The 24679-nt window shown below is 42.9% G+C and overlaps 1 protein-coding gene across 1 annotated transcript; it reads left to right on the top strand.

The window, feature by feature from the left end:
- The first annotated feature begins 1166 nt into the window (after positions 1-1166).
- Positions 1167-19236, top strand: psmc4 (proteasome 26S subunit, ATPase 4). Its single transcript, XM_084443795.1, has 11 exons — positions 1167-1215; positions 1956-2054; positions 2976-3162; positions 3599-3745; positions 4952-5061; positions 6278-6371; positions 7035-7202; positions 16056-16132; positions 16632-16800; positions 18573-18628; positions 18778-19236. The coding sequence occupies exons 1-11, from the start codon at positions 1180-1182 to the stop codon at positions 18889-18891; spliced, it is 1257 nt and encodes a 418-aa protein (XP_084299921.1). The 5' UTR covers positions 1167-1179; the 3' UTR covers positions 18892-19236.
- Positions 19237-24679: the final 5443 nt, after the last annotated feature.

Raw genomic sequence — 24679 nt, 5'->3', positions numbered from 1 at the left:
CAAAGTTTCAGAGCAGCATGAGATATGAACTGCATTCGACCACAAGCCAAGCAACGGTTACTCAGGAAACCCACATGGGAAAGTACTGCTAAACGTCAGAAAACAACCTTTTGACAATAGCAGCATCATTTAACCCTTATACTCCCCCCCCACTAGGGCTAGAGCTTCATGAAGTTTGGTTCTTTTATGAATTTATTATGAGTCTTCTGAAAATGGGACCAAATCTGCTGGGTCAAAAATATACAGACAGCAATGCTAATATTTGGCGACATGTCCCTCTGCCATTTTTACCTTAATTAGGTGCCATCCTACTGCTTCAGGGATTGACACCTGTGTTCCAGAAGATTCTAATTCATTGCAGACCTCAGCTGCCGGTCTCTCTGGTATTTTCCGGGCTGCCTCAGCTGTATTTCCCAATATTCTGAATCTTCTTCTTCCTAGGAAGTCTGACTTCCCATGCATGAAAATGCATAAAAAACTATTAGCTTCTAAGCACAGTTTGTCCTTAGGGGAGTGTCCCAGTATAATTTTACAGTTGTATTTTTTTTAAAATGGGTTAGTTTGTCACACTCTAGTAAAGAAAATGCTTAGTACAGCTTCATGCTAGATCAGGCCAGCATACAAAACTTGAAACTAGACCGGAAATCAAGCGAATAGAAAACAGATGGTCACACTGGTCTTAAAGAAGTACTACTCCTTTAACTCTATTTTTAATGGCGAAGCATGCATTGGCTAACTGTGAGACGTGTGCTGTCCCAGAAATGCAGGCCTGGAGCATGTCATTATGAGGTGTGGTAGATACGAGTCTGAGAGAGCTGTCCTCCGTAGTCAGATCTGTGAGTTGGGGCGGTCATGGAATATGCACGGGATTCTAGGCTGTAGGGCTCTGTTTACTTTCCATACGGATACAGGGATTGGTCGTCGAGTATAGCTCTAATACATCCATGGTATAGCTGCATTCTCTTTCTCTACTGTGTCTCTCTTTCTCTGTTTCCTTCTATGGCCTGATGTTCTATTTGCCATGATGTTACACACTCCGGTATGGTAGGTGGCGGTATGCCCCTTTAATGTTGGTGCGCAATCATCCATGCAATAAACTGAGAGAAAAAAAGGAAGAAGAAGAATCCCGGTTCCTCCGTACGTCGTACGTCACAACGTCCGTAAGAAAGGGAATTCAACATGGAGGATATTGGTGTTACTGTGGAAAAGAATTTGGTATGATTTCTATGGTTGTGTCAAATTCAGTTTCTTGGGTCTTCAACTTTAGATCCCTAAATTACGGAATCTCATAGATGTATTGATACTGTTATGTGATGTTTTATTCAATATCCTTGGTAGAAATGTTATCAAATGTAAACCTGCCAAATCATTCATTTCTTTGTAGCTCGCTGGCTAGCTGGCTAAGTTAGCTACAAATGCTCTGTCATGGTGCCGCTAGCTAACGTTAGCTAGTCATCTAACAATGGCCAGCATTGTCATTGTCCTCGTGTAATGTTTAATTTCTGAAACTAACGTTGTACGCCTAATGTTGCTTAGAATGAAATAAGGACAATCGAGCTACACGTAGAGTTAATCATTTGGGTATCGTTAGCTAACGTTAGCATAAAACGCGTTAGCCCCCTGGCTACTCCTACTAGATAGAGTTAGCTAGTCTAGCCAATATGATAGCTAGCTTTTTACAGTAAGTAGCTAGTAGGGCTTTTTAGTTTTTAGTCATGCTATTTAGTCATGGCACAGTCTTAACGTAAACTTGTGTTATCTACTAGATTCTTGTTTGCCAAGTATTCTGAATTCTGTTGTGTGTAACGTTAGGCTAGCTAGCAAGGTATCAGTCACAGCTATCACTAACTGTTACTAGCTAAAGTTAACTGTTTGGCGTATCTCCTAATTATTAACCCAGAATGTCCAAGATTAATTGGCTCACTAAATATCAATTAATTTACCCTCCACAACAGGACGACGTGCCTGCCATGCATAGTTCCAGACCCCAGACGGGTCTTTCCTTCCTGGCTCCAGAACCCGAAGACCTTGAGGACCTTTACAGTAGATACAAGGTCTGTTTGTTCACGGTGCATTTTCTACTTGTTCACTATAGTAAATGATGTATCTAGCTACTAGGGGTTCAACGATACAGTAATCTCACGATACGACACGATATTGGGTTGACGATAACAATACGATACACTAAGGGCAGGTGTGAAGCGTTGCAGTAGCGCTGCTGTTCACACTCACTGTTCACACATTTCTCCCCATTTCTACTCCACTACACTTTGTGAATTTAGAGCTTAACTGTTTTGTATCATGGATAGGCCTAGAGACGATACGTATTGGGAAGTTTCTGTATCGCGATATATTGTGGCACGATATATTGTTACACCCCTACTAGCTACTTGTTTTCTATTGTCACTGTAATGTCTATGATTACTTGTCAATGTGTGCATGAGAATTAATGCAGCCCCAAAAAACACTACTTTAGGTATTCAAGTTCAAGTAGGTTTATTTGTCATACAGAAACAGAGGAGCTTTCACATGTCAGGTGAACCACTACATTACATTAGTCATTTAGCAGACGCTTTTATCTAAAGTGACTAACCATAATTGCATTTAATGTAGGAAAAGCTAATGTACTACTACTTGCCAGAACTCACAAGTGCATCTAAAACAAGTGACTAAGAGCATAGTCTAGTGCTGAAGGCAAAGTGCAAGAATAGCAATCTAAAATACAAAAGGTGCTTAAGAGGGAGGATCATTGTAGCACTTCTTGAAGAGATGAGTTTTGAGCCTGCGATGAAAGATGGGCAGCGACTCTGCTGTCCTGACGTCAGACATAGAAGAGCCGTGGCCGTCACTACACTGGCTACCACACCATAGTAGAGTCTGCATCACACAAAATGGCATTACCGCACAAAGTTTTACATCACTCTTATAATGCTAACTTTCTACTTGACCCCCGCCCCCCCCCTTGTTTGTTGCAGAAGCTACAGCAGGAGCTGGAGTTTCTGGAGGTCCAGGAGGAGTATATCAAAGATGAACAGAAGAACCTGAAGAAGGAGTTCCTCCATGCTCAGGAGGAGGTGAAGAGGATACAGAGTATCCCCCTGGTCATTGGCCAGTTCCTGGAGGCTGTGGACCAGAACACAGCCATAGTGGGCTCCACCACAGGTACTGTATGAAGGCACAGTTACATGTATACAGTCCTGGCTCGTCTGTCTGTCTGACTCTGTCTGTCGTTCTTGTTCTAGCATTATGGTATCAGTATTGGTGGATAGGAGCCTGCTTCTAGTTGGTTTCAGAGACAGACATTCGCATTGAATCTGATTAGACTCACAAAATTTAGTCGGGTGCAGCCCTACTGTTTACACATCGAAGATTGCAGGAGGGGTTTAGTGGAGTAAGGAGTTCTTTAATGTAGTAATGCATTACCATAGGTGCATTTGAAAGTTAGGAGAAGGGTTTTGAATTCAATCCTGTATGAGACAGGCAGCCAATGCAATATGCCGCCTCATAATGGTCTCTCCATGTCCCTTCAACTCCCCTCTTCTGCTTCTCTCTCTTTGTTATTCTCCACTTGTATTCTCCCTTCCTTCTTTTCCTCCAGGCTCCAACTACTACGTGCGTATTCTGAGCACCATAGACAGAGAGCTCCTGAAGCCCAACGCCTCCGTGGCCCTGCACAAGCACAGCAATGCCCTGGTGGACGTGCTCCCCCCAGAGGCTGATAGCAGCATCATGATGCTCACTTCAGGTAACGCACACACACACACACACACAACCACGTATGTTTGTTAGAACAGGCTATATCAACAAGGTGACGTACAAAACACATGCCACAAATATGCATACTCTTACATTTATTCCATATGATGATCTTTCCATGTGATAATCTTTGACGTAGAGGTCAACTGATTATGGGTGTTAGGCTGATATGCCGATACAGATATTGAGAGAGAGCAGGGTGGCAGATGGCCAATATATAAGGCCGATATCACACTGTCCCCCCCCCCCCCATCTGGTAAAATACAAGTTGTGATTTATCATATAAAATAGAAGTATAAAAAAAATACAAGTTAATATTGGGTACAAAATGTTAGGCTCAGGCATGCTACTGTAGTACACAGGCTATTGACATGGTAAAAAAAAGGTTCTAGCTCCACTCCTGTCTGATCATAATAATCTTCTTTAGTTGTTAGCTTTAACTTGCAGCATAGGCTATGGATGAAAAGAACCTGCTTCCACCGATACTAGCTATCTAGTAGCTAGCAAGACGAGTTAGCTAGCTAACATTAGACCTGCTTACACTGACCTACTAAGAGTCAGACAAGCTAGTAGTTAGCTTGTGCTAGCTGACGTTAGCTAATAGCTATAGACCTGCTTACACTGACCTACTAAGAGTCATACTAGCTAGTAGTTAGCTAACATTAGTTAGCATGATGAGCTGGCTAGCTAACCTTGCATCCAATGTCAGCATACAAGCATACAAGTAGCTTGCATGTAACATCACTTTTTTTACTCTCTCTAGATTAGGTTAATATCCCAAATGGTAATTCCAAATGTCATTCACACAAAAGACCAGAATCAATCAAATTACGGAAAGTAAACATTGTATAAAAGTGGCCAAATAAATATATTGAGCTTCGAAAGGTAGTTTTTAGTTTGAGCCTTCGAGACAAGCACCTTCCCCACTTTTCACTGTATCACGGCTAAGTGGCACACACAGAAATCATTCCAGAGCAGTCACACTGCAGGCTGCTGGCAGAGACATGTCTGTACTCTGCAGACATCGGCCTCGTGAGAGTAGATTGGTCTATGCCCATTACCTCAAAAGGTCATTATATTGGCCCAATTAATTGGCCGGTCGATTGATCAGTCGAGCTCTGCTTTGATGTATGTTGATCTTTATGTCTGGTTTTCTTTCATCATATTTCTCCGTTGTTCCATTTCGGTCCTTCAGACCAGAAGCCAGATGTGATGTATGCTGACATCGGAGGGATGGACATCCAGAAGCAGGAAGTGAGAGAAGCTGTGGAGCTGCCACTCACACACTTTGAGCTCTACAAACAGGTGTGTGTGTGTGTCCTGTATTTGTTTCAATGTTTCAATACCTAGTTCTCTTTCCTGATCAAGTTATCACAGAGATGAGACAACGAAGTGGCTGTGAATGGAGAAGCAGCGTTCAGTTTTTAGGAACAAATTTCCAGAAAACTGCAGGTCTGCTGCAACTCCGTTCTTTTAAATCAAGACTGAAGACTTTTCTTTTTGCCACTGCTTTTTATTCAATCACACTTTTATTCATTCATACACTGCACTGTAACTTTTATTCCTGTATTTTATTTTTCCTGCATTGTTTTAAATGTCCTTTTTTGCATTTCGTTTTATAACCTTTTATGTGTTCCTTGCACTTAGTCTTGATGGTTTTAATGTCTAATTTAAAGATATACAAAATGTGCTATACAAATAAATTTGCTTTTCCTTGCCCACTTGTCAATGTTACAATCAAATTCCTCTGTAAACGTTATGTCCCGCCCCTATAGCTCGTTTGAGTCAGAAATACGTCAAAATGCATAAGTTGGATGATCTCAAATGTCTGTCTCAGCTGGACTTTTTAAGTGTGTGTGTGTCAAGGTTATAATAGTTTTGTTTTTTTCATTAGTTTTTATTTTTATATCGTTCTAACTTTTTCTTTTCAATTTCAGTTTAGTTTTGATTAGTTTTAAAGCAGGTTTGCTAGTTTAGATTAGTTTTTATTTTTTGAAAATGCTTAGTTTTAGTTTAGTTTTTATTAGTTTCAGTATTATTATTATTATTTTTTTTCTTTCTGCGCTAGCCTGGTGAGACCATCCTGACCTCGTGACCTCACGTTGTTTCACTCCGTGTGAAACAAACCATCTTGCGCACTTCAGGTTACTTCTGCGCAGGAGCACAGCCCCCAAAAAATGATAGAAATAGATTTCATATCCACCCAAAATACTAGGCTTATGTATGAAATGAAAAAGACTAAAACTAAGGACATTTTCTCAATAATTTAAGTTTATTTTAGTTAGTTTTGTAAACACACAATACAGTTTGTTAGTTATTGTTTTTTGTAAAGTCTAGTTTTTATTTTCAATTTCAGTTAACTAAAATGTTTCTTAACACCTAGTTTTAGTTTTTTAGTTAGTTTTCGTTAACTATAATAACCTTGGTGTCTGTGTGTGTGTGTGTGTGTGTGTGTGCGTGCGCGCGGGCGCGTTCCTGCGTTCCTATGTTAATGCCCTTTGCGCCCCCTTTCTGCCCGCAGATTGGCATCGACCCGCCCCGAGGTGTTCTGATGTACGGACCTCCAGGCTGTGGGAAGACCATGCTGGCCAAGGCCGTGGCTCACCACACCACAGGTACCACACACACCCACACAGACACACACACCCACACAGACACACACACCCACACAGACACACACACCCACACAGACACACATATACACACAGACGCGCGCACACACATACACACACACACAGACACACCCACACAGACGCACACACGCGTGCGCACACACACACACACACACATATACACACACATTAACACACACCCACACAGATGCCCACACACACACCCACACACACACACACACAGACGCGCACACACCCACACACACCCACACAGACACACACACCCACACAGACGCGCACACACATACTGTACACACATACACACACACCCATACAGACGCGCACACACCCACACACACATATACACCCACACAGACACACCCGCACACAGATACGCACACACACAGATGCACACACGCACCCACACAGACGCACACACACGCACACACACACCCACACACACGCATACACACACACACGCATACACACACACCCACACAGACGCACACACACACCCACACAGATACGCGCACACACACACAATATTATAACATAGCGAGGCTATAGCGTGTAATTTCCCTCTGTAGGGATCACTAAAGTACTATTACTACTATATATCACAACTGTCATTTTCACCTCCTTCACTCTCTCCTTGGTCTCTCCCAGCGGCGTTCATCCGTGTGGTTGGCTCGGAGTTCGTGCAGAAGTATCTGGGGGAGGGGCCTCGCATGGTGCGAGACGTCTTCAGGCTGGCCAAGGAGAACGCGCCGGCCATCATCTTCATCGACGAGATCGACGCCATCGCCACCAAGCGTTTCGATGCGCAGACCGGAGGTATGAGCCACTGGAGATATTCACCAGCAAGGCGTTTTAGAGACCAGCAGAGCAAAGGAGTGAAAACTGTTGGCGAACTCTGTTTGAATGCTAATGGTCAATACTGTACGTTGTCGTATTTGCTTCCTTAGCAAATAAGCTCAATCAGACAACGTTTGTGGGCTCCATCTCAATGAAATTTATACAGGTGCATCTCAAAAAATATGAATATCATAGAAAATATGGCCTTGACCATATTTTTTAAAATTCTTCCTGTCTGGGCATGCCCTCGGACCCCCCTATGTGGTTTTGCATCTTTGTCACGTTTTTCACCCCTCATGAGTTTACATCCCTGACAGAAGGTCATTGCTGAAATGGCTGGCTGTTTGCAGAGTGCTGTATAAAAGCATATCCATGGAAAGTTGGCTGGAAGGGGAAAGTGTGGTACAAAAATGTGCACAAGCAACAGGGATGACCGCAGCCTTGAGAGGATTGCCAAGCAAGGCCGATTCAAGAACTTTGGGGAGGTTCACACGGAGGTTCACACGGAGTGGGACTGAGGCTGGAGGCGGTGCATCAAGAGCCACCACTCACACACGTGCCCAGGACCTGGGCTACAAAGGGTCGCATTCCTAGGCTGCGTTCCGAATCGCATACTACCCTACTATATAGTATGCCAAAACAGGATGTAGTATGTCCCAATACATAGTATGCCACATGCAGTAGGGATGTGCACGGTTAACCGAGTACTCGAGTACCCGAGTAGGCAATCTGCTAGTCGGAAAATAAACACTACTCGGTTAATCTAAAGGCTATACAATATGGCATGTTTGGCCGTGAAAGCTCGCATTTCTGAGCGCCTGTGCCATTGTTACCAAAGAGGATAGAGCGTTGGCGGCTGCCTGGAGAAAAGCGCTGTATACGGAGTCTTTTTTCGAGCGCTCCGGCTTTTTGAAAACATTGCCATCTCAACTTATCAGAAAGGTGCTGCCAACGTCACTGCGGCTCTTTTAGGCAACCAATGATCAGATATTAGATAGGGCATGACTCGTCAGCTGTCTGGGGATCCTGGGGGAACCCCTGCCTGGCTATTAAACGGAATATCTGAAAGTGCACCGATCGTAAAAATAATAAATGCAGCCAGTTGTCAGGGGCAGTGATGACTGATTACTAGTTGATTACTGTCTAGCCAGCTAACTGGTTACGTTTTAAAAGCTATATTTATTTACATGGACACAGTTCTTGGGTGCAAAGTTACGTGGTCACAAAAACTAGCAATAATTAGCCCATGGGCTTGCTAATGCTCGCTGTCCATGGTTCGGTTTTCCATACTGTTAAGCATTTTCAGATCAAACTACACCGTGGTTTTGCATAGTGTTAAAGCATTTTATGGATCGAGCCTCGGACTTTCAAACCTGTTACAGCGTAGGTAGCCTATGAGAGAACTATAGACTTAAGCCTACATACAGTATATGCCACTTCATTTGTTTTGTTTTGACAATTAAACGCTGGTACCGGGTCTCTGGTTTTGTTTATCTGTATACTGTGCATAGTAGGCAGTGGTGTGAGTGGACTTTGTACTCTGGCTCCAAGCAGCACTCCCATCATTTTGCGGTAGGCTAATCATGTTGGTAATGAGCCCTGAGGTGGTGCTGAAAAAGACAGCGAGTACCAGCACAGGTCCATGCGCGTATAGCCTACTCCTATAGTTTTCCAGCCTGCTATAAAGAAATATTGAATGAATAGGCCTGTTGTTCAATAAATCTATTTAGTTTTGCATGGGCATTTCTCTAATGAAGGCTTGACGCCAAAACATCCATTATTGTCCAATAAATTGGAAATAGGCAGTGAGTGCCGCGGTGCTTTTTAGATAACGCTAAAAATTAATTCACTTGTTATCCGGCATCGGCAGTAAAGGCTTGGTTTAATACTTAATTTATATTAGTAAATTAGAGGTCTGGTTGCATATTGTAGGCTTAGAGTTTTCAGAGTAGCCTAACTATAGGCTTAATAGGCTATGAGCTGGGCAGTGCATCCACATTAAAAGGCTGCGTTTTTCGATTCCGATAGCTTCATGAAAACCTGGGGGTTATTCAATCTGATGATAAGTAATGCATCCAACCACACATCAGCTTTTAAATATGTTTATTTGCAAGGGCATGGACGAGACATGAAAGCACCGCCACGGTAATAACGGTGGAAAAAAACGTATTCCCCTCCGAGGGGGCCGGGGTTAAATGCGCTCTGTCTGGACGGTATCTTTTTTTGAGTAATCTTTTTTTTGAGTAATCGGTTACTCGAGTAGGATCAGGTTAGGTTTCTCGGTTTTAAAATTAGTCGAAATTCCCATCCCTAACATGCAGTATGGCAAAAATACCAGGATGTCCTACTACATCCGGTCTTATTTTGCAGTATGCAAGCCAGCAGGCTTTTCTGGCTATTCTGACCCACAATCCTGTGCGCAGCGGAAATGTGCGTCACCTGTGCGAGTCGTGACGGCTGTAGACGAATGTCGCGTTATGGACAGCGACGGATGTGGGCAAATTTTAAGGCGCAATGTTATGATAAGGTAGTATGTCCCAATTGGATGCATACTGCTTGCAAAGTACGTACTTGTACGTGCTGTAGTAGGTACTGGTAGTAAGAAGTAGAAGTATGCGAGAAGTATGCGATTCGGAACGCAGCCCTAGTGTCAAACCACTCTGGAACCAGAGACCACATGAGAAGAGTTTTACCTGGGCTAGGGAGAAAAAGAACTGGACCGTTGGTCAGTGGTCCAAAGTCCTCTTTTCAGATGAAAGTTAAATGTTCATTTGGAAATCCAAGGTCCCTAAGTCTGGAGGAAGGGTGGAGAGGCACAGAATCTGAAGTTGCTTGAAGTCCAGTGTGAACTTTCCACAGTCTGATGGTTTAGGGTGCCGTGTCATCTGCTGGTGCTGGTCCACTGTGTTTTATCAAGCCCAGAGTCAACGCAGCCGTCTACCAGGACATTTTAGAGTACTTCATGCTTCCGACTGCTGACTTCATGGAGATGCTGATTTAATTTTCCAGCAGGACTTGGCACCCGCCCGCAGTGCCAGAACTACTAGTAACTGGTTTAATTACTATGGCATTACTGTGCTTGATTGGCCAGCCAAATCGCCTCACCAGAGAATCTATGGGATATTGTCAAGGGGAAGATTAGAGACACCAGATCCAACAATGCAGACAAGCTGAAGGCCGCTTTCAAAGCAGCCTGGGCCTCCATAACCTCAGCAAGGCCACAGGCTGATGCCATGCCACAGTGATGCAGTAATATGTACAAAAGGACCAAGTATTGAGTGCATAAATTAACATACTTTTAAGAAGGTTTATTATAAATCATTTTTTGTTTGGTCCTATGTAATATTCTATTATTTTGAGATTGATTTTCATGAGCTGCAAGCTGTAATCATCGAGGTTAAAACTGAATCTAGCATACATTAAACTTTCGCTTTTTTAATTAAATTGAGGGAAATAATGAACTTTAACACAATATTCTATTTTTTTTAGATGCACCTGTAGAGCCCCATCTGCTCCGATCCTTGTCCTGTCTTTATTCACCTCCCAGTGTCCTTCACAGGAGGACACAGTTGGCCTCCAGTGGGCAAGTTTTGGAAAACTTTTTTGTTACGTTTGTGGTTTTTGGTGGCTGGCATCACCATACTGTAGGAATACGTTGAGTTTTTCTCAGGAGGGGATAGTTGCTCTTTGCCTTATGCTAGTCACAAAACAATCTGTCAAAATGCTTTTCATTGTTAAAATGTAGACGGAGAAGTAGTGCAATACTGAGTTTGCACATGTCAACTACTAATCTCTTTGGAATGAGGATAAATGTATCAGATGTCCATAAAGGACAGATTTGCTGTGGGAAGGATAGGACAACGTGCAAGTCGGTTAGGCTGGTAGTTACATCATGGATATCAGGGCAGAGGTGTATGACACATTGCCAAAGAGACACTGTTCTTTTTCCATAGCTGTTACTGTAACATATTAACTGTAAAAACATGGACTGTTTTCATTGCTATGGTCCACTTAGTCAGCTAATCCACATGTATTCATTGTCAACTAGCCACACTCTTTTTCGCTAACAAACATTAACGTTCTGTAGAAGTGATGTGACCTTGGCTGTATTCCAAATGGTATAGTCCATGGACCAGAGCCCATGTCTGTAGATTACATTTTGGTATGACAACCATTCCTGAGTGGTGGCTGTGTCACAGTATCCAGCTCATGAAGATTCCCACCCCCTTAAGTAAATTGCATTTTAGGCGCTGGTGCATGTCCTGATCTAGGCTCATGGTAAGGACATTTTTCAATGTGTTATATATTGTTTGGTATCATTTTAAAGGGGACCTTCTTTAGCTTTCATTCAAACCCAGTTATGAATCTTTCTGACAAATATAGAGGTCATGAAAAAAGGCAGGTCCAAGGCAGCTCTTCGATTAATTATAAAAAGCCTTTATTATAAAACGCCAACATGTTTCGGCCAAATGGCCTTCTTCAGGGTTAAATGATACACAGGTGCATTTAAATCGGCATGCTCAATCAATTAGGCTACAATCATCTCCAGCTGGCACGTATCCAGGGCAACAATGGGTAGGCTATCATGAGTACCCCTAGGGGTCAGCATCATACATTACAAACAAGATAAACACATGATACAGGTCAATATAAAAAGAGAGAGAACAGAAACATTATATTCGCAGGCCTACAATAGCGGGCTAAATATCAAGAGCAAGTTACAATGACCTAGATCAGGGCCAAACAACTGAATACAAGGAGAAGCATACATAAGGCTACATTGTACTGTGCAACATCATAGCAGAAGAAGGGTTTAACAGGAGGCATAATAGGACTAGAGAAAAGCAGCCATATCTAAGGAGTCATTGAGACCTGGAGGCGACGTAGCCTAAAATGTATATATCCAGTGGCTTTCTTTTCTGTTCAGAGCAACCTGTCTATTCCCTCTTCTCGAAGTTGAAGGAACACAATCTATGCCAAGGGCTGTAAAAGAGCAAGCATCTTGGTGCCTATCTCTAATATGTTTTGTCATGGTATAGTCAATATTGTTTGATTGCATATCTGTGTTCCACAAGGCGGTCCTGTAAAGGGCGCTTAGTGCGCCCAACATAGAATGTCCCCCCCTTGGGATCGAAATATATACAACGTGTCGTTTTACAATTAATAAAACGGTTAGTAGTATACGCTTTTTTTGTCACAGGGTGGGTGAATTCTTTAGACCCAGCTACCACTTCACATTTGTCTGCAATGTCCGCATTTGAATGTTCCTACCGGCCTTTTAGGGAACCGTCTCCTTGGCTGGGAGGTGGCTACGCACCAAACAATCTCCGAGGGTGGGGGCCCTTCGGAAGGAGAACAAGGGGGGGTCAGGGAAAGCAGATTTCAGGGTATCATCACACTCGATCAAATTCCAATTTCTCCTAATGACGCTGCGTATGGACTGGGCTTTGGTGCTGTAGTGGGTGGAGAACACTACCCTTTCCATCTTTTTCCGTTTCGAGGCTTTTCTGAATAAAAGGGAGTCTCGTTCCAGATAACTGGCCTGTGTTAAGGGTAGCATCAGAATAACCCCTTTCTTTGAAGCGATCATGCATCTCTCTACTTTTATCCTGAAAATCTGCATCTCTGTCACATATCCTGCGCATTCGTTGAAACTGACCACACGGGATGTTGTTTATCAGACTAGGGGGATGGACGCTCTCTGCCTGAAGTAGGGTATTCTTATGTGCTTCCTTCCTGAAAATGGAAGAATGTAAGTCTCCATTCTGGCTTTTAGATATTTCTAAGTCTAAGAAATTGATCTTTTCTTTGCTGAAATCTAAAGAGAGTTTCACATTTAGATTCACATTGTTCAGGTAGCTATGGAAAGATTTCAACTCATCTCCCGTGCCATTCCACCATAGAATTACATCATCTATATATCGGCCCCATCAGATTATCTTGTCTCTAAATGGGTTATATGTACTAAATACATAGTCTTCCTCCCATTTCCCCAGAAACAAACCTGCATAAGAAGGACTGAAGCAAGCGCCCATGGCACAACCTTTAACCTGTTGGTAAACCTTGTCCTGAAACAAGAAGACATTCACATAAAGTCCATTCAGTTAAAGAAACCAGGAAGTCGGTAGGAGGGTCTTGAGGTTGAGGGCGAGTGTCCAGGTAATGTCTAAGAGCCGCCAGGCCCTGGTCGTGGTCAATGTTAGTATAAAGAGCCTCCATGTCCATGGTGGCTAAAAGAGAAACCGGTCCGATGTTCCCATGTTCCTTGATTTTATTAAGCACATCTGTAGTGTCCTGTATGTATGCTGGATTGAGGGGAGTCACATATTTAGAGATGGGCTCTGTGAGAGTATCATTACCAGATATCACCGGCCTGCCTGGTAGGTTCGTCAGATTTTTATGCACCTTGGGCAGTATATAGAAGGATGCCATGCGTGAGTCCAACAAAAAGTTAAATTCATGGTCAGTGATCAGATTTTCACTTTTAGCATCAGAAAGAATAACTTTCAGGTCTTCTGTTAACGACAGTGTCGGATTGTAGGTAAGGGGGAGGTAGAAGGTTCTGTCCTGTAGCTGTCGAGTTGCCTCTTTGATGTATTGTTCCATACCCCAGACTACAACAGCTCCTCCCTTGTCTGCTCGCTTGATCACTATGTCCTTATTCTTAGAGATAGGTCTGGGTTTAAAAAATCGATTCATCGATTCTGAATCAAATGATTCAGAATCGATTCATTAATCCCAAAATCGATCATTTATTTGATGAATGAATGAATAAATGAAGAGTTCATTAATTCATGCAATGATTTATTCATTCATTCATTTTTGGAAATCAGTATCGATACCCAGCCCTAGTATTGATGTGTTGCATAACTTGGCAGTCATGTAATTAAGGTTACAGCTAAAAAAAAAAAACAGGTTTTAATAACACTAACCGAATCGATATCGAATCGTGATAATCGATTCCGAAACTTCGGAATCGAATCGATTCTTGAAATTCGACTCGATACCCAGCCCTACTTGGAGAGATCTGTCAGGGCATCTCGTTCGTTTTTAGTGAGATTCTGTCTGACACTCATTATTACTAATGAGTTCTAATTACTAATTATTCTGAGATAATATCTTCTCAACTTCATGGTTAACCTTTTCTTAAATGTGTTTAAAGTGGCATTTTGCACCACTTGACAGAAATAGGATTTAGGTTTGAATGGTGTACGAGAGCCAATATTAGGGGGGCAGTCAGATTGGTTAGTCGAATTGGTAACCTGTGGAGTCTGTTTATACCAGGCTTTAATATGGAGGTTTCTATAGAACCTAAACAGGTCAGTTTTCAACTCAAAATCATTGGTGAAATTCATGGGTGAAAAGGAGAGTCCCTTGGACAGTACCTTGGTCTGGGTCTCCGAGAGGTGTACATCTGACAGGTTGATCACCGACTGAGTTGGCTGTGGCCCCGTGTGTAATATGTTCCAAACAGATTTCTTGCGGCCCCTCCTCGTGCTTTTCCTCTGCTGCCCGACTTGTGTTTCCATTTTTCTTTGTCCATGGCTTGATCCTCCCCTTTGTGACCTTCAGTAACTGGTTGTTTTTTTTGTCTTAGTAAAGAAACTAACTAGACCAAAGCCAGTTAGGTCACAAAGCACAGCCTCAATAACCTCTCACAATGAAATATGGGTATATTACTGTATACATCTCCTGAATCATTAGTCCTGTGAGTATTCCAGTTTTTGCGTTTTGTGAGGCTTAAATTAGAAGGGCTCTATTACTAAGACTTTGTAATAATGCCCTTCTAATTTAAGCCTTATAATAACCTCTCACAATGAAATAATATGGATATATATAGCCCAGTTGGTAGAGCGGGTCGTTCAGTGATCGTATGTCGGTGGTTCGAATCCCGGGTCCTCCTGACTACCTGTCGAAGTGTCCTTGGGCAAGACACTGAACCCCAAATTGCTCCCAATGAGCAGGCAAGCGCCTTGCATGGCAGCTGCCGCCATTGGTGTGTGAGTGGCGCTCCGGGCCAGTGTAACAACTGGATGGGGTGCGCGTTGCAGTACCTATACCTATATATTATTGTATACATTTCCTGAATCATTAGTCCTGTGATTATTCCACATTGATATATATACATTGTGTGACATTGATATATATATATACATTATATTTATATATATATATATATATATATACATTATATTTGTAAGATTCACAACTGAGCTTGAATGAAAGCTAAGAAGGTCCCCTTTAAAATGATACCAAACACAATATTATAACACATTGAAAAATGTCCTTACCATGAGCCTAGATCAGGACATGCACCAGCGTCTAAAATGCAATTTACTTAAGGGGGTGGGTAACTTCATGAGCTGGATACTGTGACACAGCCACCACTCAGGAATAATTAAAATTTGCTGCTTAAACAGGTGATGCACAATTGCATTCTCACATTCTCAGATGACCTTTGAGGCCTGTGATCACTCCGAAAGCTTATCTTCAGTTTAGATAGGATTCATTAATTCATTAACAATGGTTATGGTTAGCCATAGCTTGTGACACACAGGCTGTTGACACATCCGACAGCCCTGAAAAATGACGTTGGGATGCATTCCAAACAAGCGTTATTTTGAAACCCTACTCCCTATGCCGTTCAGAGTTCTCACTATGAAGGGAAGTTACTTTGTAGAGGTAGAGCATAGGTGTGAGTCCTATGGTTTGGATTAAAGCCCTTTATTGCTTTTAAGGAATAACAATTCACCTCATCAGAATAGTGTTATTGATGATCTTCCATTGGTGATGATCTTCTAACCTTCTCATCCGCCTCCCTCCCTCTCTCAGCGGACAGAGAGGTGCAGAGGATCCTGCTGGAGCTGCTTAACCAGATGGACGGCTTTGACCAGAATGTCAACGTCAAGGTGAGCACCATTTGTACAGTCCTGCCTACCCCTCAAACGTAATCGGTCTAGAATTAGGCTTATGTCAGCAAATGTGACAGCCTGGCTCCAGCCCCTGAATCTAAATTTTCGAAATGCCATTTAGGGTCTGGAAAGGCTCTTGTCCGGAGTGATTTCTCGTTTGGAATTCCAAATAGGCCAATCAGCTTTCTTTGAATGCGATGACTGAATTAAACCGCGCAACGTGATTGGTTAGGGGATGAACCAATCACTGAGGACTCCTTCAGCAATGCGCTTCTCAGAAAACAGCTGCAATGGGAGCCTGTTTAGATTGAATAATGAAGTGAAATGAAATGGCTATTTAGTCCGAGTGTCAGGCTACAAAATGCGATGCCTTTTCATTATTATTTAGCTTTGGGCTCATTGCCGAAAATCTTACGCAGCATAGATTTCACCTCTTGTCTCTACTAGCGTGCCTTTGCCAGTTGTTCATGTGACCCTCTCTGACCCCCTTTCACAGGTGATCATGGCCACCAACAGAGCAGACACGCTGGACCCAGCCCTCCTGCGTCCTGGGCGTCTGGACAGGAAGATAGAATTCCCTCTGCCTGACCGCCGGCAGAAACGCCTGGTCTTCTCCACCATCACCAGCAAGATGAACCTGTCCGAGGAGGTGGACCTGGAAGACTGTATCCTTCTAGCTTTCTGAACACTTGTGTGCACAGTAGGGTTGGTATGGGAGTGCTGTTTACATTATCAGAACATTTTGCACACACAAATCAGAAGGAAGGTCCAACTGTTCACACTAGTTAAATATTATTCAATATTAATGTCCTTGTTCCTTGTTCTTATCTGGCTTTCCAATAGCCTCACAAAAGGCAAGGCAAGGCAAGTTTATTTGTATAGCACATTTCAGCAACAAGGCAATACAAAGTGCTTTACATGAGACATTAAAAGTGCAAAACACACATTGTAAAAGGACATAGAAAACGAAATGCAAAAAACACTTTATAAAAGGACATCTAAAACAAAACACAGGAAAAATAAAATACAAGAATGAAAGTTACAGTGCAGTGTACAAATGAATAATTATTTGATTTCATAAAAAGCATTGACAAAAAGAAGTCTTCAGTGTTGATTTAAAATATCTCTGGGGACAGAAAGCAGACTTGTGCCAGATGACCTGAGAGGTCTGTGTGCTTCACAACGTAGCAGCAGATCAGAAATATATTTTGGCCCTAACCCATTCAGAGCTTTATAAACCAACAGCAGTATTTTAAAGACAATTCTTTGACAGACAGAAAGCCAGTGTAAGGACCTCAGAACTGGAGTGATGTGATCCACTTTCTTAGTCATAGTGAGGACTTGAGCAGCAGCGTTCGGAATCAGCTGCAGCTGTCTGGTCGATTTATTTTAGAGAGAGCTGTAAACACACCGTTACAGTAGTCAAGTCTACTGAAGATAAATTCATGGACAGGTTTTTACAGATCCTGCTGAGACATAAATCATTTAATCCTTGATATGTTATTCAGGTGATAGTAGGCTGACTTTGTAATTGTCTTAATATGGCTGTTGAAATTCAGGCCTGAGTCCATGACTACACCAAGATTTCTGGCTTCGTTTGTGGTTTTTAGCATTTCTGATTGAAGCTGAGCACTGACTTTTAATCATTCTTCTTTGGCTCCAAAAACGATTACTTCCTTTTTATCTTTGTTTAGTTGAAGAAAGTTCTGGCACATCCAATCGTTGATTTGATTGCACTTACTCAGTGCTTGTATAAGATTACAGTCCCCTGGTGATATGGTGATATAAATTTGTGTGTCGTCTGCGTAGCCATGGTAACATAGAGTATTTTGTTGTTTTCTATAATTTGAGCTAGTGGGAGCATGTAAATGTTGAACGGAAGATGCCCCAGAATGGAGCCTTGGGGAACTCCACAGGCCTCAAAATGTCAAATGTTGTGATATTTGTTTAAGATTGCACATTTTGAGTTATTCAAAGCATTTAACCTTTTCTTTTGCCAAGTAACAAACAGGTTTGTTGTGTTTTGAAGGTCATTTCACAGGTGAAGTAGGCACACCGGTTTTGTGAAGCTAAAATGTATTTCATTGGCAAAAAAATTAAAAATGAAAAGACCAACGGTCATCTGGAGGCATTTTAACTTCACAAACCTGATGTGCCTTGGATGAAATTGCATTTTCACGTCCTCTTATTTTTGAGAGACTTTACCTGTGCAGCGACCTTCAAGAGACACAGCAAATAATGCACCTGAAGAATCCAATTAACACCTAGGAATATAACTACTTGAAAGACCCAGTAGCACCTCCACTTCAGTCTTAACGCACAGGTTTCTTTTGTATTTTCTTAGACCAGCTGCTTGAGATTTTCTATTTAGATATGGATTGTGTGTGTTAATTTGGTGTCCGGTGAGTTTTCGTATTTGGCCTTGACTAGTGTGTAGATGTGGCCAGACCAGATAAGATCTCAGGAGCGGACATCAACTCTATCTGCCAGGAGGTGAGTCTGGCTGTGGGTTTGAAAGCAATGGAAATTGTATGAATGGATTTGAAGACCAGAGAATTTTGGCAATGTCTACCTCATTTGTTGGTGTTCTATAATCACTTTACTCACGTCTCTCTTTTCTCCCCTGCCATTCTTCCTGTCAGGCCGGCATGTTGGCAGTACGTGAGAACAGGTACATCGTCCTGGGGAAGGACTTTGAGAAGGCTTATAAGACTGTGATCAAGAAGGACGAGCAGGAGCATGAGTTCTACAAGTAGAGATGGAAAGTACCCCAACCTAACGCAGACCCTTTGTAAAAAATAAGGCTGGGCATTCAGACAGTTTGTCTTGATTCATATGTCTGTTTCGACAGTGTTCGCTTGTGTTTGTCAGACCCTGACTTGCATTGGCCTTGAACTGAATTTCCTGTTTCTAGTTTAGGCTCATTGCCTGCTCAGGGCCTGTGATTCCAACCTTGAACACACACGCACACTGTGAAAGTCTTCTTTTTTTTTTTTTTCTTTTTTTTTTTTAAAGGCTCTAGGCTTTTGATTGTCTTTGACTTCACTGTAGCTAGCGTAACATCAGAGTCTGTGCCTGTATCTACTCCCTGGATAAAACAGTACCCTAATAACCATTAAAGATGTTTTCCATATAAACTGAAAGTGAAAGTTGCAACCTCTATTCCTTTGATTCAATCAATCAAATATGTTTTGAGTTTCTCTGTACAGGATTATCTATTCAATGGAGAGAATTACATGTTTAAAGTAGATTAAGATGTTTGTGGGTAAAGTGCTTTATGCTGCGACATCAGATATGGGCTGAGCTGTAATGAGCCTTTTTTATTTGTAATTTGAGAACCTAGAGGTGCACAGCTACACTAGTCATCTGCTGTGGTAGCCATACATCTGAGACATGTACCGGCTGGTCGTCATTGAGCTTCTGCTGGGTACTCCAAAGCGAGATAGTCTGGTCAGGCAGGTGCCACTCATGCAAGGTCCTCCATTTGAAGGGACAAAGCGTCGTCTCCTTAGCTCTCTTTCTCTCCCCCTCTCTTCCTCTTTCTCAAGGTCTGCCCATGTGTCAAATAGTTTCAGCCTGAGGTTGTAATTCTGCCTTTTGACCACAGGGGGGAAGAACTTAATTTTAGTGCACACATGGATATCTCCAGATGTACCATTTACGTACTGTATTATAAAATGTACTGCTCCTATAGTTCATAGTTCCCTTTGTATAAATACTACACACTTGTGTCCTAATGAGAAACTCGGGGGCAGCCGGTCAGTTATGGGGTCAAAGAAGGGAGAGTAGAGTGGCAAGGTTGCTGATTCGGGATGCTGTGACAACTTTGCGAAGATGGGGCCCAGCTCCTGGTCCGGCCCCGCCGCTCTCTGTCCAGGGAAGATGCGACGCCACAGAGCCGACACCACTGCGTCCATAGCGGGCTGCGGCTTCCACATGTAGAACTGAGGAGGCTGCTGTGACATTCTGAGAAAAGCTTGGAAGTCAGTCAAGTTGTCGTAGCCTACCTATGATCTCTTTTTGACATCATAGGCTACTGAAATGTTATATTTACTTCTACGCTAATGGACTACATCTGTGTGTCGGGCTAGCACTACATCTGGTACGTTACGCCATAGCCTAGGCTACAGTCCACGGTTTCGGCAACAGATAGTCCACTTGACGCTAGGTCAGATAGTCTCAAAGGGAGAGCGCTAGGTCAGATAGTCTCAAAGGGAGAGGTTACTTGAGTGAAACATTAATACAGCACACACATACCAGTGTATCATAAATCATTAGCACTGAGTGGAAAATGTGTCTTACCTTCGATATAAAATGGTTGTAGCTAATGCAATTGGCAAATTGTTTACTCTTGAATTCCAATTGAGGTATGATGCCAACCACATGCTAGAACAATTGCATTCACAACATTTTCTGCTTGAGGGGTACTCGGTGTTGTCATTTGAGATCACTGATTGCGACATAATTCGGCACGAAGAGGGCGGAGAGATGAGAGATTCTTGCTGTTGCTCTGGGTTTCATTGGCAACACCGAGCAGAGGTGCTTCATCATTTCCTGCGAAGCCTCTCATGTGTGAGGTGGTCCGGCAGCGACATTTTCAACTTCCAAATACGCGCACTGAACCAGTTAAGTGATGTTTTTTGCTATCTACGCAAGCGAACACATTTGGAGTAACGAGGGAGCTGCCGGAGAAAAGAAGCCATAATATATACGAAGGACATAATAAGCGGTGAACACAAATAGTTGGTAAGCAGCAACTAACCGTTACCTCCCATGTTTCCCTTTTTTTTTACGGCTAGCTGGCTAACATTCGTTAGCTATCCATACTAACAACCAGGGAGGAACGACACCCACATGGAAAAAGATAGCGTTAGGTTAGCTAACATTGGATAGCCATGACATTGTTTGACGTTAGCCCAGTTTTAATTATTTAAAAGAATGGTAAAACTACACATTGAACGCTGGTTGCTAATGTTAATTATCTTTAATGCTAGCATACGATATGTTGTTGCCTGCCAGCGTTAGCGGTCTATAACGTTAGCTAACTAACTTTATGCTGCGGTGCATAGCTTGGCCGACACAATGTAATGTTTGTCTTCTATGTTTCTGTCCAACTAGCTTTAGCTAACGTTAAGATTTTCTTCTAGCTAACTATGTATAAGTTAGATATCTTAAAATCGCTGTCCAAGCAACGGTCTAGCTAGTGCCCAGAGCTTGGAGACTAAGCCATCAAATGGTTAGGAGCCTCCAAACCCAACGTTAGCTATATTGTGCCTGGCCCAAGACAAGAATAGTGAGTCCTGTGATTCTGTTGGGTGTCGTCTCCAAGCAAACAGGCTGGTGGAATGACGGTTTAAGCCTATTGTATACGTATGTCAACATATTAACCCTCAGGTGAAGAAAGGTAGTGCACTTTATTTGCTTTCCTCCTTGCAAGTAGCGTTGGGCGTGTAGCGGTGTATTTACATGGTCTAACTGTGTGTCGTGTGTATATTTACACACACATGTGACACATACACATATATGCATAGGCATGATGTGTCCTTAAGTGTCGTAATGTCAGCGTTTAGCTGTATCTCTATCAGTGAAAGTTATACAGGCGGCTAGCTGTAGGCTACACAGGGCAGCACAATCATGATTTAACTAGTTAATTGTGGTTATTGGTGGTAGGAAAGAAAGGTTCTATAATACAAAGTTTCGTTTTATTTTTGAGGACCTGTCCAGGGGTTAATTGTAGATTGCACTCACCATGGAAGGGGAACTTGATAGCTTTATCCACACACTGACTGTCTGGGTCTTAAGTCTGTTACTGTATATCTCAGAGACTCTTTCTCTACCCAGGCAGACAGCTGACAGCTAACAAAGGTATGGCCCAGCCCTGCGGTGGAGTTTCTGATTAATTCTCTGTTCCCTTTGTGTGTCAAGGATTGATTTAACAATGATATGGAGCTGGCTTTTTGGTCTCCAAGGTTGTCATTGCCTAGTAACCCTAAGCTTGCAAGTTGTCATCATGGTTGCAACAAGGGCCCTCCCAGCAGCGCTGGTTCTAGCCAGAAACTCGAGGCACCATGGAAACTACATGGGCAGCAGTGGGGAGAAAAGAACAGGAGAGGAAGGAGGGGTGTTTTTTTTCTGGTCTTCAGCAGCCTGTCCCAGTGGACACAGGGCCCAGGGAAACAGCCAAAGAGACATGTACCAGCTGCACTTGCAGTGAATGGGCCATGGCACTTGGGAGAGGTTGCCATGACAAGAGAGCGCTCGTTAACATGCCGACACCTCTTTTTCTCACGCTTGTTTGCTAATTATTTCGCTGCCGGATCTTGTTGGCAGTTCCTTCGCGTGACCTGTGAATCCCGTTGGATCAATGTACAATTTAATATTTTTAGAATCTGCCGTTGCTGTTTTTTATGGTTTGATGAGCGTTGAACACAGATCAGAGTCGTCTGTTTCCGCTCACACTCACTTCTGCCGATTGTGGTTTTTTGACCAAATTGTCATAAAATTTCCCCATCAAAGCTCACCAGAAACTACTATTTTACACAGCCACTCTGCTCTGACACTGACCTGCCTTTTGACAGTTCTGTCTAGCATATTGAGTTGATAGCAATGCCTGATCACTAGAGCTCTCGTTTGAGTTTGGGTGTAGTTTCTACATTACTCCTACTTCCGACACCGATTTGCCTAACTGTTCCTTTATGTGACAAGGTACTCCCTTGTCACACTTGTCAATATTGTGTTTTTCATGAATTTCAACAGGCTGTAGATGAGGCCTCCTACAGGCTGTAGCTATCTAGGCTAGAATGGCCCTAAGAGTGTTCAAATGCTGTGGTATGGCCCTAAGTAAGAGTGTTAATGTAAATGATGTGGTGTGCTGTGTGTTTCTGTTTCATATAGGCCTAAATTATCTACGTGTCGTAGAAACTTGGCCTCCAGACCGTCTCTCCCCTGACTGTCGTTCCAGTTCAGAGGGGCAGCCCAGCTGTGCACATATGCTTTTTATCTCGCTGGCTCTGGCTGTGGGGGAGGGGGTGTAGTAGGAGCACTGAAGAGCAGGGAAAAGAGAGACCAGCAGAGAGACTAGGTCCACATAGAGGAGAAGAAAAGTGACTTGGAAAGGACGGGACAGACAGAAAAGCGATAGACGTGGCGGAGGTGGGAGGTCTGGCTCAAGCAAGCCTCTGTATATGTTCCTACATTATCTGGCAGTTGCTCACCCTCCCATCTCTTTGCCTGGAACTCGGCGCGTGGACGGCTTTGGGCAGCAGCGCACGAAGAAGAGCCCTAGATAATGATCTATATATACATCTCTTCCCTCTGCCCCCCCCCCAACACACACACACACACACACACACACACTCTCTCTCTCCCCCTCTGTCCTCTTCCACTCCTCCCAACCCCCCTTTGTAGGGACTATTATTGTACTCATTCAAGTGTGCAAGAGTAACCATGCATGTGTACAGTTGGCCTATGCAATATTAATGCCCCCTGGCAGAAAAACAAAAAGTCCCATTTGTAGGAGGCCTGTTATCTACTGTCCGGCACTGCAGTCACTCTGACCCCATCTGGAAGAGGAAGACAATGATGAAGATGAGTGGAAGAGGTTTCTGTAGCAGTCAAGTCTGCCTCCTTTCAATCTAATAGACAACAACAGTTGGCTCTGACCAACTGTATACTTTTATATAATATTGCCGTAGACCTATATTATGGTCAGTCACAGTCATCCATGATCGGATGGAATGAGTTGATGAAGGTCCGTATGATAGACTGCTAAACTACAAATAGTAAACGTGTACTAGTGTACAAGTAGCCTAAACCCAAGATCTCCTATCTCAATGCTGCTGGGTGGGGAAAAAACACAGCATCTTGATGAGATTGAAATGTGGAAAAAATGTGGAAAAACTGGCTTGTTTTTATGATTTTTGCTTCACTTAAATCGCCGAAAAGTCTGCCGAACCTGACTTCTCCAGGCTGCTAGCCATCCTCCTGTCTTCCTCTCTCTCTGGTCTCTCTCCCCTGGGCCTGTTACACCGGGCTGGGCCTCCATGATCTGCACATCTCCAACCTAGGATCCCCATCCCCACTCTGTCTATTTGCATGCTAGGGCAGGGTATTAGCAAGGACCTCACGGTACGATAGGTTTCATGGTACGGGTCACAATACGATCACCATCAAGGATGCCACGGTGTAGATTTTTTCCCACCGGTCAATAAACCCATGACAACACCGGTATTATTGGTAACGGCGTCTACAATAAGAGTGTGCTTACTTTGATCTTTAGTGTTAGACCTTTCCCTTACTCTGTTCAGCACTGTTTTGTATTTGACTTTGGCGTTGTATGCCTCCACGGCTTGCCTGCAAATATTACAATATGGTAAGATATTAACGTTACACTCGGTCCTGTGCTTCTTTATAATCAGAATTTCTTTATTGGCATGTAGTTTGTCAACATAGCCTACTAGGACTATGCACCATGCCTGAAGCAAATTTCTAGTATGTTTAAAAAGTACATGGCAATAAACATTCTGTTGATAATCTCTGAGAATG

Source organism: Borostomias antarcticus (assembly GCF_949987555.1).
Source record: "Borostomias antarcticus genome assembly, chromosome: 10".
Lineage (NCBI taxonomy): Eukaryota > Metazoa > Chordata > Actinopteri > Stomiiformes > Stomiidae > Borostomias > Borostomias antarcticus.
The sequence above is the reverse complement of the archived record's forward strand: the minus strand, read 5'-3'. Positions and strand labels throughout refer to the sequence as shown.